The sequence below is a fragment of the Pezoporus wallicus genome, unplaced genomic scaffold (assembly GCF_028554395.1).
Source record: "Pezoporus wallicus isolate ANWC-B61680 ecotype Strahan unplaced genomic scaffold, APGP_CSIRO_Pwel_v1 contig_7902, whole genome shotgun sequence".
Classification (NCBI taxonomy): Eukaryota; Metazoa; Chordata; class Aves; order Psittaciformes; family Psittacidae; genus Pezoporus; species Pezoporus wallicus.
Genome location: NW_026641084.1, coordinates 98483 through 110507, shown reverse-complemented (window position 1 = coordinate 110507; position 12025 = coordinate 98483). Strand labels below are relative to the sequence as shown.

General features: G+C 52.5%; 1 protein-coding gene across 2 annotated transcripts; it reads right to left on the bottom strand.

Moving 5' to 3' along the window:
• Nucleotides 1-2894: 2894 nt before the first annotated feature.
• TAT (tyrosine aminotransferase) lies at nt 2895-9649 on the bottom strand. Of its 2 annotated transcripts, XM_057421951.1 has the most exons (11): nt 9378-9648; nt 9098-9202; nt 8310-8377; nt 7915-8073; nt 7596-7734; nt 7032-7084; nt 6512-6664; nt 5523-5651; nt 5016-5099; nt 4370-4468; nt 2895-3531 (listed from the first exon to the last, which is right to left on the bottom strand). In XM_057421951.1, the coding sequence occupies exons 1-11, from the start codon at nt 9616-9618 to the stop codon at nt 3388-3390; spliced, it is 1374 nt and encodes a 457-aa protein (XP_057277934.1). In that variant the 5' UTR covers nt 9619-9648; the 3' UTR covers nt 2895-3387. The 2 variants fall into 2 exon arrangements, with proteins under 2 accessions (XP_057277934.1, XP_057277935.1); XM_057421952.1 differs by lacking the exon at nt 6512-6664 and having other exon boundaries at nt 9378-9649.
• Between the last annotated feature and the right edge of the window lie 2376 nt (nt 9650-12025).

The following is a 12025-nucleotide window of genomic DNA, read 5'->3' as shown; positions in this document are numbered from 1 at the left end:
CTGCCCTCTCACAGTCTGGTTTGCAATATCCCTCCCCGTCCCTCCCAGCAGGTATTGTCTCCCAGAACACTCCTGCTGCCTCCTCTTGCACAGTCTCTCCCTAGCCACTTGTTCTCCTGTGGAAACATAGCTGTGCCATGTGCCAAGCATTTCTGTCCTCCAGCCTCACGGGTAATGCCTCCAGAATAGAGCAGCTCATCTGACCTCTAACAGGCCTGTGCCCCCTGGAAAGATGAGGTTATACAGCAGCTTTCATGTACAAAGAAGCTTTGCTCAGGCACCATCCCCTGAGGCCTCATCACCGTCCCACTGCCCAGCCATGTGTGGGCCTCACCTGAGTGCCCCGAGGATGGACCATACTTCCCCAGGTCCTGGCTGAACAGTTCTGGGTGCGCTCAGGGCAGCCACATCCTCCCTGTGCCCTCCTGGGCTGTGCTGGTCTGCACCCAGGTTCCTGGGGCACTGGGGAGCCGATGACCTCCCTTGCTGGCAGGGGTGGTTTGGCCAAACCTGCCTGCAGTGCCCGTTTGTGCTGCTGGGCTGGGCCCTGCTGCGGGGACTTTGGACACTGAGGGTTGGATGTGAGCTGAGAAGTTCCTTCCTTTCCCAAGCACCAGGCACGAGGCTGCCACATTGCCCAGGTCCCCGTGTCTGAGTACGTCACCCTCCTCAATATGGCCAGTCCCATGCAGAGAAGAGCAGGTTCACCCTGCAAGCCTGCTCCAGGGGGCACAGCTGATGCTCCCCAGCTAGACAGGGAGTATGGCTGTGGGTCTGTGTGTGAGCCAGCGCAGGCAGGACACAGGAACAACCACACATCCACAGATTAAAGGAAACCTTCCCCAGCAATATTCTGTTATTTTCCCACAATCAGCCAAAAAGGCACTGAGGGAGATCTGTCAAAGCCCTTCAGACCTTGTCTGAGCATTTGAGGAAGAGCAGCTCCAGACCCGTGTCTGGGCTTCTTCCATGGTTTCAGTGATGAAGGGGCTTTCTTTAAAACAAAGCACCTCTAAATGCCGGCTTAGGCTAGTTTGTGTGGCTGGCAGGGTGCTCTATGTGACACCCACACTATGACATATAGCATCAGTGAGTATAATGTCTGGAAGCTTTTACCAGCACATTTGTGGTTTAATGCTAGTTTGCTATTGCAGTAGAGAAAAACCTAGGTGTGGTCAAAAGGCAGTGTTGTGTTTGCAAATCATGGCAATAGAGGATGTGGCTCTGAGAAATCTAAATATTTTGAGATTTATGAGCTATGCTTATGCCTGCTTATCTGGTTCTCAGTGTCCTTGGCCAAAGGCTGCTGGGCTAAGAAGAAATGGAGTGGTGTTAATCATTGCAGAATATTTGCATGTCAACAGACATCTCTGAGTGCACTTTGAAAGGGCTCCATGGCTGATGTTATGACTTGGACATTATAATGTTAATGACGTGGTTTAGTGGTGGAATTGGCAGTCCTGGGACAGCAGTTGGACTTGATGGTCTCAAAGGTCTTTTCCAAGCTGGGTGATTCTGTGATCCTATGAAGAGGGAGGAGCCCGAAAGGAGCAGTTTTCTCTAAAAACAGCATCTGTTCATTAGTGATGGGAATTGAAGTCACAGAACCCAAGGTACATGGAGAAGAGTTCAAGGAGACAGATGAAACTTAACAGCTGTAGTAGATGCAAAACATCATAACAATGCAACAACATCATGCTGTAAAGGTCTTCCTCCACAGATGTTTCACACACCACCCTACTTTGTATTTGTCAATGTTTTGTCATAAACAGCTTGGGTTATTTGGCTCTGTTTGGAGATCTAATGGCACAAAATCTCTGAAGATGTCTACCATTCACCCATAGCCCTAGCTTCTCTCTTTTTGTTCTGGGATTGCTCCCTTTGAAGGGAAAGGATGTAGTATGGACACTCAGCTGATGTGTCAATGACCTTTCCATACGCTGTTATCTTTCTCATATAGGTACCTCTGCTCTGATGGAGACCTGGTACCAAGACCTTGTCCTGGGCAGGAGAAGAGAAGGCAATGAGATGTCTACAGAGGCTGGCAGGAGGTCTGGCAGTGTGCAGTCTGGAGCTAGCTCACTGTTCCGATCATTGGGAAGGCAGAGTTGACCCATGGATCTCAATTCTGCAGGAGGCCAGGTGAACAGAGCTGTAGGTGGCAGGCTGCACTCTGCCTGTCACCCCTCAACAAGTTTCAGAGGGAGCTTCCCAGCCCCCTGAGCAGCTCACCAGGACAGGTTGCCAGGTGGGCACTGGCATCTCTTGACTGCACAGGCACTCCTCCTGTTTCCATGGGATGAACGGACACTAAGCCACCAGTTCCTTATTACTTTATGGAGCTGATGTGTTTGGCAATCGGTTGAAATATCCAATTGAGAAACATGGGCTCTGTGCATGTATTTGCAATTCCAAGGAGTACCACAAGCCTTTTTGTACTATTAAAAAACAGTACAAAACAGCTCTGCTAAAACTAGAGTTAATGGAGGGTGGAGGCCAAGCACAGACAAGGTTTGAAGGGACTAAATGCTGGCACTGCTGGCACATCACAAGCACTCTGTAGTGTAGGAGCATTTTATGGCGTGCCAGCCAGTGATTCACCCCTGCAGGAGGAAATGCCTAGCTGTCCTGGCCCTGAACACTCAGGCACCAGCATCCAGCACAGCTGGCTCCGTGGAGAGGGGCCCAGCTGTCGCAGCAAGCCTCTGGCACCAGTGGGCAGGAGCAGCCAGCCCCTGTGCCAGGCTCGAGGGCCATCCTGCCCTCAGGCCTGGTGGGTGCCTTTGAGGGGCTGAGCATGCCCTCCACCCCAGAGGTGGGCCTGGGCACCGCAGCACCAGGGGCAAGCAAGGGTGCTCCCCCAGACCCAGCACAACAGGAGCACAGTGCAGGGGCTGGTGCGTCAGACTGTTTATTAATAAAAAAAGTCACAATAACTTACTCCCTTTGTCGCACAAAGGGCTCAGTATAAAGAGCTCTGGCTTCCGAAGGTTGACATGGGTAAGTTAGAGATGGGTGCTCTTCTCTTGTCCTCCCCAGGGAAGCGCAGCCAAGCACACTGGCCTCGCAGGGCCATGGCACAGGAGCAGCCATGGGCCTCTGCCTGCAGTTGGCTCACAGGCAGCACAGACCAGCACAGAGGCAAACGCAGTGGATGTATTGACCAAAGGCACCGGGTGCCAGAGGGTATGCAAGCTGCAGTGAAGGAGCAGAGAGAAGTGGTTGCTTCTTCCCAGAGTGCTGAAGGGTCTGAGGAGCACAAAGTGAAGCAACAGGACAGTGGCTGTTGCAGGCAGGGGCATGTGGGGCTGGCTGGAAGCAGCCCTGCCTCCCCGGCTGCTGCCTAAAACAAGGTTGAGCCTGGCAGAGGCAGGAGGGGAGCTGGGGCTATTTGTCACACTCCAGATCCTGGGCCCCCTCAGCACCCTGGTAGTGCATCTCACAGAACTCCTGAATGCGACTGCAGGCCTCCAAGATCATCTCCTCAGGCACGGTGATCACCACACGGAAGAAGTTTGGGTACTCAAAGCACTGAAATGAGAAAGGATGAAGCTGGCACATCACCTGGGACAGTGCTATAGTTTTAGAGCCCTGACTTGAGGCGACATACTGTGTCAGCAAGGGAAAATGGTCAGTGTTGGACAGCAGGGCTGGCCTATTGCTCCCTTAGGTTAGGGGTATTTTGGGGGGTTGGTTGTTTTGGTTTTTTCTTTTTTTGGTTTATTTTTGTTTTGGTTGGTTGGGTTTTTGGGGGGTTTGTTTTGGGATTTTTTTGTTCCATGCGTATTCCCATCTTTATCTGTGTAGACATGATGCTGCAAGGGTGACAGGCCATACAGAGTCCTTTGGACTATGCAGGACCCCGAGAATGGGCTGGAAGGAGCTAGGGAAGGAGAGGGCTGGAGAGTACCCAAGGACCTATCCATATTCAGCACAAGAAGGGGAGCTGGAAGGAAGTGGGCACTGGGACAGGTGTTCTCAGCCTGCAGGGGCACAGGACTGAAAACAGCAAAGAAAGGAGCATAGGTGGGAGCAGCCCCAGTCCAATTAGGGAGCAGTAAGGTGGGGGGGTACATAGGGTTCAGGAGCATAGTGTTCTCTGCCAGCTTGAGAAATACAGAGGAAGCCTGAAGCTGAGAAGATCCTGACAGCCTGAGGGCTACTGGTGAGACAGAGGCTGCCAGTACCCAGGCCCATCCCTACACACAGCACTTGGAGTTCACAACCAGCACAAACGCACCATTGCAGACCATGGACACTGCACACACAACTCCCATCCGGGCCCCATAGCTGAGGGCTGCAAACCTTTATTGCTTCCCTGCCCATGCTTTGGCCCCACAGCTCCCTGGGCTCTCAGCGTTAGGCTCACCGTGGCTGGCAAGCAGAACACAGACTGCTCTGAGATGAGGCGCTCCGTGAACTCCACATCGTTTTCAAATTCAGGGAAATGCTCCATCTCAATCTCAACCTGCAGCAGAGTGATGTAACATGACAATCAAGGGCACCAAACCAGTGTCCCCGCTCACCCACATGACCCAGCAACTTCCCAGTCAAGTGCAGCTGTCTGCCCTCAGTTTTGCTCATGATGTGGGCCCTCTAGAATATAAGGCTGAGAAAGAGGCAACAGCATAGGCAGAAGACAGATGTGGTGGTGGGAAGAAGAATCCATCTTTAACCGGACATACGATAATCTGACTTGTGGTGTGGGGGCTTCCCATTGCCAGCTAGCTTCAAATCCGAGTAAAACAATATTGTCTTGCAAAGTACAAGTCATTGAGTTTTGTGCAGGAGCAAGTGAGAGAAGTGCACTAGCTTCTACTATGTGAGAAGTGAAGAACATAGTCCAGCCATCTAAAGTGACCAAGGGACACATCTACTGCAGAGGGCAGTGTGAAAATGCATGGTAATGGAGACCTGGTGCTAAGGACCAATCTGAAAGCACTGACAAGGATTGGAAATAAGACTTAGTGTGAGTGCTGATGATGTGGAAATGGCATGTCACCCTCCTTGCTTACCATGAGGTACATGGCTCCAGCGGGCCGGACAGGACGGAGGCCAGGGATAGCAGATAAGGCAGCATAACAAAGGTCAGCATTGGACTGAAAAGCAGAAAGGAGAAATTTCAAAACAGGAGAAATTCCAGGAAGCAGCTTGGCGAATAGAAGCCAAGCTCTGGACCAGGACTATAAACAGGTTTGCCCACTGCAAATAAAGGGAGCACAAGTGCAAACAGCATGGGTGATCATGGCCTTGAGTGCAAGAGGTATGACTGCGCTGAGCTCAGCAAGCCAGTGCCAGGCTTCCACCCACCCTGGGTCACCAGCTGCAGGGCTGGGATGCCTAAAACTTATTGCAGCAGTATTTCTGCCCCAATTAACCATGGAATTTGATTTGTTGGGCGCCCCTAGTCACAGCAAAACAGCACCTTGAAGTGGCATGGGGAGGGATAATGAGCTCGAGGGACATGACTCCCTCCAAACAATCCATGAACAAACTGGGCTGGCCTGTTACAGCACAATTACCTTGAGGATGCTGAGGGTGTTGTGGTAGAACTCAGAGGGTGTTCGGTGCAAGATACGTTCCAGTGCTCCTTGGACAAGTGTACAGGGTCCTAGGATCCTTTGACTCAGTCTTACAAGTCCATCTCTGATCTGAAAAAACATGGTGATATTCACAGCTCAGACAGCGCTTTGGTGAAGGAAAGGGGCAACTTTTTCTGTATTGCTGCAGCTGCTCACACCCCTCCTTTCAGTGAGCATACAGAGTACTACCGAACGTCTGCTTGACTATATGCTGGGTATTTGCAGAGGATTTACAGTGTCGTTCTCTGTTCCAGAGTTGCAGATTCTAATGCAAACAGAGACAACCTTCAGAGCTTTCCAATCAGACTCAAACCAGGCTGGAATAACGCTAATACAAATGAAGCCAGAGCTGGTCCAAATACCCTTAGGTTTGGGCCCACAATCCATACTTTCAAAGCCAGGTAGGAACAAGCTCTTCTGCTCACTCAGTTGGTCCTCTCTTCTCCCTCTTCCTCTGCAGAAAGCCCTCTAGGTGGAAAGGTCACTGCAGCAGATGGTTGTTAGAACACAGCTGAACAAAGAAGCGGATAAAGCATTGGCAGTACTGCCAGGTGCTTTGTTCTTACTTTGAAGACAAACCATATAAGAGCACATAGAGACCATAGAGGGACTCCATGTGCTGGATGCAATATACATGGAATACTTCCAGTGGAAACTGAAGCTATTTGAGAAAAGAAGGAATTAGAAAGACACAAAAACGACGAAGTAGCAGCAGAGACAAAGAGTGTGTTACAGCTTAGCTGTGAGTAGAAGGCCATGTTTGGGAGCAGATGGACATGAGAAGCTGAGAGGTGCAGAAAAGCATGTAAACAATTGGGTGACACCCATGTAAGAGTAGTACATGCCTGCACCAATTCAAGCCCTGGTGATCCACACACTGAAGACACTGCAGGTCTGGTGCAGTGACAGCAACACTCTGCAGTTCTCACCTCATTACCAAAGATGTCTCTCCTGTCATGAATTAGGATCCAGCCCATGCGCCAGCCAGGGACAAGCCACCGCTTTGCCAAGCCACCACAGGACAAGATTGGCACATTGGTGCTGAGGGTTGCAATGGGTTCAAATTTGCAGTCATCAAACACCTGTGATGGGAGGTTGCATTAGGGCTGTCCCTGCCTCTCTCTGTGAGAGCAGAGGGGTGTGCATGAGGCACAGCAAGCAGGTAGGCAGGGAAGCAATGGGAAAATGATGGTAAAAGCTCACAGCTTTGAGGTATGAACATAGTTAAGTGCACTTACATGAAAGTGAGCCATTTGGGAAAAGGAAAGGAGCTGGACATGAGGGATACCCTCATGACTGTGCATCAGAGGACTGGGAGCTCCAGGCATGGACCCAGGCACCGTAGAGGGGAGTTTTCACTCACCTCTGGAGACCTGGCTGCCAGCCACAGGGCAGTGCATCAGAAAGGACAGGCAGCATGGGGGTGCAAGGACTGCACCAGACACTCACCATGTCTCCATAGATCTCATCAGCAAGGATGGGCACGCACTGTCTTGATGCCACTGTGGGAGAGAGGGCATTCAGCCTGGCCACCCTGCATCCTCCATGGGAGCACGCTTGCCCTTTGCTGCAGGGCTGACTGAGCTCTGAGGGAAGCTCCGTCCCATGGCAGAGGGTCGCTGTCTTCCTCCCACAGACAGTGTATCCTGACAGCCAAGGCACTGGATATCCCTGTGAGGGCTAAGCCTAGTTCTGCTCTTGCCTGTGGGAGCAGGCAGCACAGCCTCCCATCAACAGGCCAGGGCTTGGGAAGCATAGTGCTCCCTATGAACATGCTCCCACTGTGGAGCCAGAGTGGAGAAATGAGCAATCCAAGCCACACAGAGCATTTAAGGAAGAGCAAGACACACACTCTGCATGTTCTTGCCCGGATAAAGCAACACTTTCACACTGAACAAGGCCTGCTTCCTGAGTTGGAGTCAGTCCTGAACTGAGAATCAAAGCCCTTTAGCCATGATGCTGCAGTGACTGAGAGATAGGCAATCATGTCCACATGTGCACAGGCGGACTCACCTGCCAGGATCTTCTGGAGGTGTCTCTTGCTGAAAACAGAGCCACAGGGGTTCGACGGGTTGTTCACAATGAGGCAAGCGGTCTTCTCATCCACCAGAGACTCCAGCTGCTTCAAATCAATTTCCCAGGCCTTCTCTGGCTAATGAAGTGAAGAGAAATGGAGGCAACAGCTGAGGAACTGGACTTGCCACATGAGGAGAGGTGGGACAGGGTGCCCAGGGTTGAGCATGGCATCTTCACTCAATTCCCAGACAGCGCCAGGGTATTTCCGAGAGGCAGAAATGTCAGGGCTGCCCTTTGCAGGCTTGCCATCACTTACCAAGAGGTTGTAGAGTTTGACCTCAATCCCCATAGACAACGCCAAAGTCTTGTAGAGCGAGAAGCCGGGCCGTGGCACCAGGATGTTCTGGCCTGGGTTGGCCAGCACTGCCAAGGCGAGCTCTATGGCCTGGCTGCAGCCGCTTGTTAGGATGACATCCTGCAAAGAGCACGGGGGTCAGCATAAAGCACGGCCATCCGAAGTGCCCGGTGATGCGGTGCCCAGGCTGTGCCAGCAGAAAGCTGCTCAGCCGAAAGGACAAGTCCTGTCTGAGAGCAGGAAACCCCCAACAGACGGGAAGCTCAGCTCCTCCTGGGGAGCGTGGAAAAGGGCTCAGGGCAGGGATGGGAGCAGGAGGGTGCTGTGGGGTAAGGCCGTGGGCTAGGCTTTGGTACCTGGGCCTCCAGCGGTGCCTCTGGGCAGGTATAGAACGCAGCCACGGCTTCCCGGCAGGACTGGTATCCTGGGGAGAGAGGAGCCGAGCACGGGAGGCAGCTTTTAACAAACCATCTCCTTCCCATGGCTGGAGCAAGGCTCACAGCCGCGGAAACACGCTCGTTGGTGACGCTGCCCCACGGTGGCAGAGACCGTCCTGCCCCAGGCTGAGGGCAGCGCAGCCCCGGCTGGGACAGGCAGGGACGCAGCCGGGCAGGGGCAGGCTCTGCCGCCAGCACATCCCTGGCACAGAGCTGACAGGAGCAGGGTGGAGGGGAGCCACGGAGCTGCTCTGAGCCAGCGGGAGGCCGAGGGCTGTTGCATGGCCTTCCGCGCCCAGTGATGGATGGATGGCACAGGGGCAGCCTCCCTGCCACCAGAGCGTCCCGTGAGCTATGCTCTGAGGTGCTCTTTGCGCTGTGTGCAAACAGGGCTCACGTTGTGTGGTGGTGCCAGCTCAGAAAGGAACGTAGCTGCAACCCCGAGCCCTTCTGTGTGCCTGGAACTCTGCCTGCCCTAATGGCAGTGGGGGCAAACACAGCCTCTGCAGGAGGCTCTGTGCCTCAGACAGACCACGCACGGATGGGCCCTCGGGTGCATCTGGGGCACACGTGTGCATGGAACTATTGGAGAGGGCAGCTGCGGGGTGCCACTGGAAAGGTGTCTGTGGGCCCCAGGTACCTGCTGTGGGAAGGGAGCTGGCACACGCTTTCGTTCCACTCTCGCAGGAAGAGCTCTGTCAACTTACCAACAGATGGAGCGTAACCATTGCAACGTCCCGAGTCCAAAACCTCCTTCACAGCCCGTGTGACCTCATTGTTTGTGGGGAGGTTTCCGAACACCGTTGGGTCTCCTTTTCAGGATTGAAAAACAGTGAAGTTCTCACTGATGTGTGACAGGCAGAGCTGTGTGGTTGTCTGGCCTGCCTCTGGCTGTTGGCACAAGCTTTGTGCTTCAGAGCCCTCCAGTCTGCCAGCCACACAGCGGACCCCACTGCCCGGTGGCTTTAGCCACAGCACTATGCTCACCTAAGGACAAGGAGATCATGGCTTTCTTTGGGTTGGGCTCCACCTTCATGCTGTCTACGATGGCTCGGACAGGATTGAAGGTCTTCTTTGACATTTCAGAAGCCCTGACAGCCCATCTTGGCTTCCGGCCCTTCGCCTTCCCCAGAGGTATGGTGTTCCCATTGGTCTTGAGATGAACATCCAGCATAGCGTGGTCTCCATGATCATCATGGCCGTTCACTTGGATCAGGTAGGAGTCCATCCTCAGAGCTGTCAGTGTGAAGTGGATTTCCTGGGCTTAGTTAACACATGCCAGACAAGGGATCTGTCCATCTGGGGACACAGCCCATGGCTCTCCATAAGAAAAACTTCTCAAAGCTGCAGACCCTACCTACTGCCTATGGACAGCTCAGCAGCAGCAAGTAGGGCAATATTCAGGGCCAGGATGGAGTGAAACCCTACATATATGTGAGAGCACTATGCAGTGGGAAAGATAGAGGCACCTCTCTGTCCTAAATGCACCACTGCCTAGCATGGACTTGCTGTGCTGAGGAGAAACCGGCCCCACTAGAGCTACTGTCCGAGTGTTAACAGCATGTTGTAGTTGCCACTTGGCTGCAGACTCAATGTTCCACTGACAGAAGGGCCAGGACATCCTCCTCCTCCCTCTGCTATCAGCCCGCACACTTCAACCCTAAGAAACACATCCAGAACATCCCTGCAGTCTGCTACAGAAATGCAGCACTGTTTAAATCAAATCTCAGGTGCCAAAAAGCTAGTTCTGGTCCAGTGTTATCAATCAGGATGCTACGGGCAGTGGCAGGGTGTAGGTTACAGACACTTGCCTCTGTCAGCACAGCAATAGCCCAGACCCAAGACCCTGGATCAAAACGCAGTGCTTAGAAAATGGTGCAAGACTAGTACACCCAAGAGGGAAATAAAGGAGGTGGCATTGACCTAGGTAAAGGGCCTATAGCCCTGACTGAGACTGGGAAACAAGTAAGGCACAGCAGAGGAACAGCTGCCTTTTAGGCCTCAAAATGCACACAAACATGATTTACACACCACAGCACATGTACCCAGAGCGTGAGCCTGCCCCACCAGTAAAAGTCTTGCTTACAAATACAGCTTTCTGTCTGCAGGAGGTCAGGTATCAGGCACAGGGGCAGGCAGAGGCCTCCTGAGCCACCAAGGCCATTCTTGCTAATACTGGCATGCTATCTTGCAATCCTGACACAAACTGCTTATGCTGTCTGTACCACACTATTTCTCTTACCCACTGAAAGGCAATTCAGTGAACAGTGGCCCTTTCCTGATGGTAGTTACTTAGCCCCATGTTTTCGGATATTCACAACACAGTTACCCCTCACTTGAGGCAGAGACTGAGCTAAAAGGGCTGCAGCATTGCCTGATCCAGGTAGGATTTATCTTCTGAGCAAATTTCTCACTGCTTCAGTGAAGTTTGTACCTAGAGATGCTCCATGCTGCTGCAGTTACTCTGCCAGTGTACCTCATTAGGCTGCTTCTGGCCATTTAGGCTCATCTAATAGGGTCACAAAGCAAGACTTCAGCTTCTCTGCTGCTAACGCCTAACACCTTCTGGGTCTCATTTCTACCAAAGAAAGGCAGCTGAAGAATCATGCAGCAGGGCCACATAAAAACTGAGCAAAGAAAAGAGCCATATATCTCAGTTCAACAGCAGGGCTGAGTCCCACATGCCCAGCGCAGAGCCCATCCCAGCAGAGCCTTCACACCACCCTGCAACATGGTTCCTGTGCAAAGGGGAGCTGCCGACACAGGCACAGTGGGTGCCTTCGACATAGGCAAGACCTCCGCACTTCTCCCCCTGAAAGAAGAAAAGTACCAGAGCATAGCACATTACCTTTCAGCAAAGAGGGAGCCACCAATAAGCTTGGGGGTCCAGTCCCTACTTTTGATCCAGGACAAGTCCCTTTGAGAAGAAATTCCTGCAGATTCTTGCCCATGAAATAAGCCCCAAAACTGGGCGTTAGGACCGAATCGTTTGGCCATTGGCTCCCAGAGAGGGCTGCTCTCCCCACCCAAAACCACCCTCTCCTCCCTATTGCTGCTGTGTTCAAACACATAGAACATGCCTGTGCATTAACTCTTTCGGGGAGCAGCTGAAGAGGGATGCGGCTTGGCTTCCTGGGGGCCCTGGCTGTCCCCTTCAGCACCACTTCACTCAGAACTCAAAGGCTGTGGGGGCAAATCTGCACTGAGCCCAGGTAGCCCAGCCCTAGCATCTTGTAATGCACCGAGAGTGAATTGATGGGCCCCAAAGCTTGTGGAAGACATCAGTCTGTCCTGATCTCAAAGGCTCTGGGCTCCTAATGCACCAGATGAGAAAGGAGAGTTGTGGCATCAGTACAACAGGAGACATCTTCCTCCATAGGCTGAAGGGAGACAGGCACTTCCCTAGCTGGTGCCTTGGAGGAAGCAGGACCTGAACAGTTAAAGGAAGCTCAAGCTGCCATGGGCTTGGTGGGGTTTTCTTTTTTTTGGAAGATCCAAGTGAACTCCTGATTTTGACAGCTAACAGAAATGATGCAATTCTTCCCTTTCTGATGCAAAAGCACAGATGACACCATTCCCACAAGGCCATTTTTTTGCTAAGTGATGTGAAATCCATGCCTTCTTGTCCCTTGCCT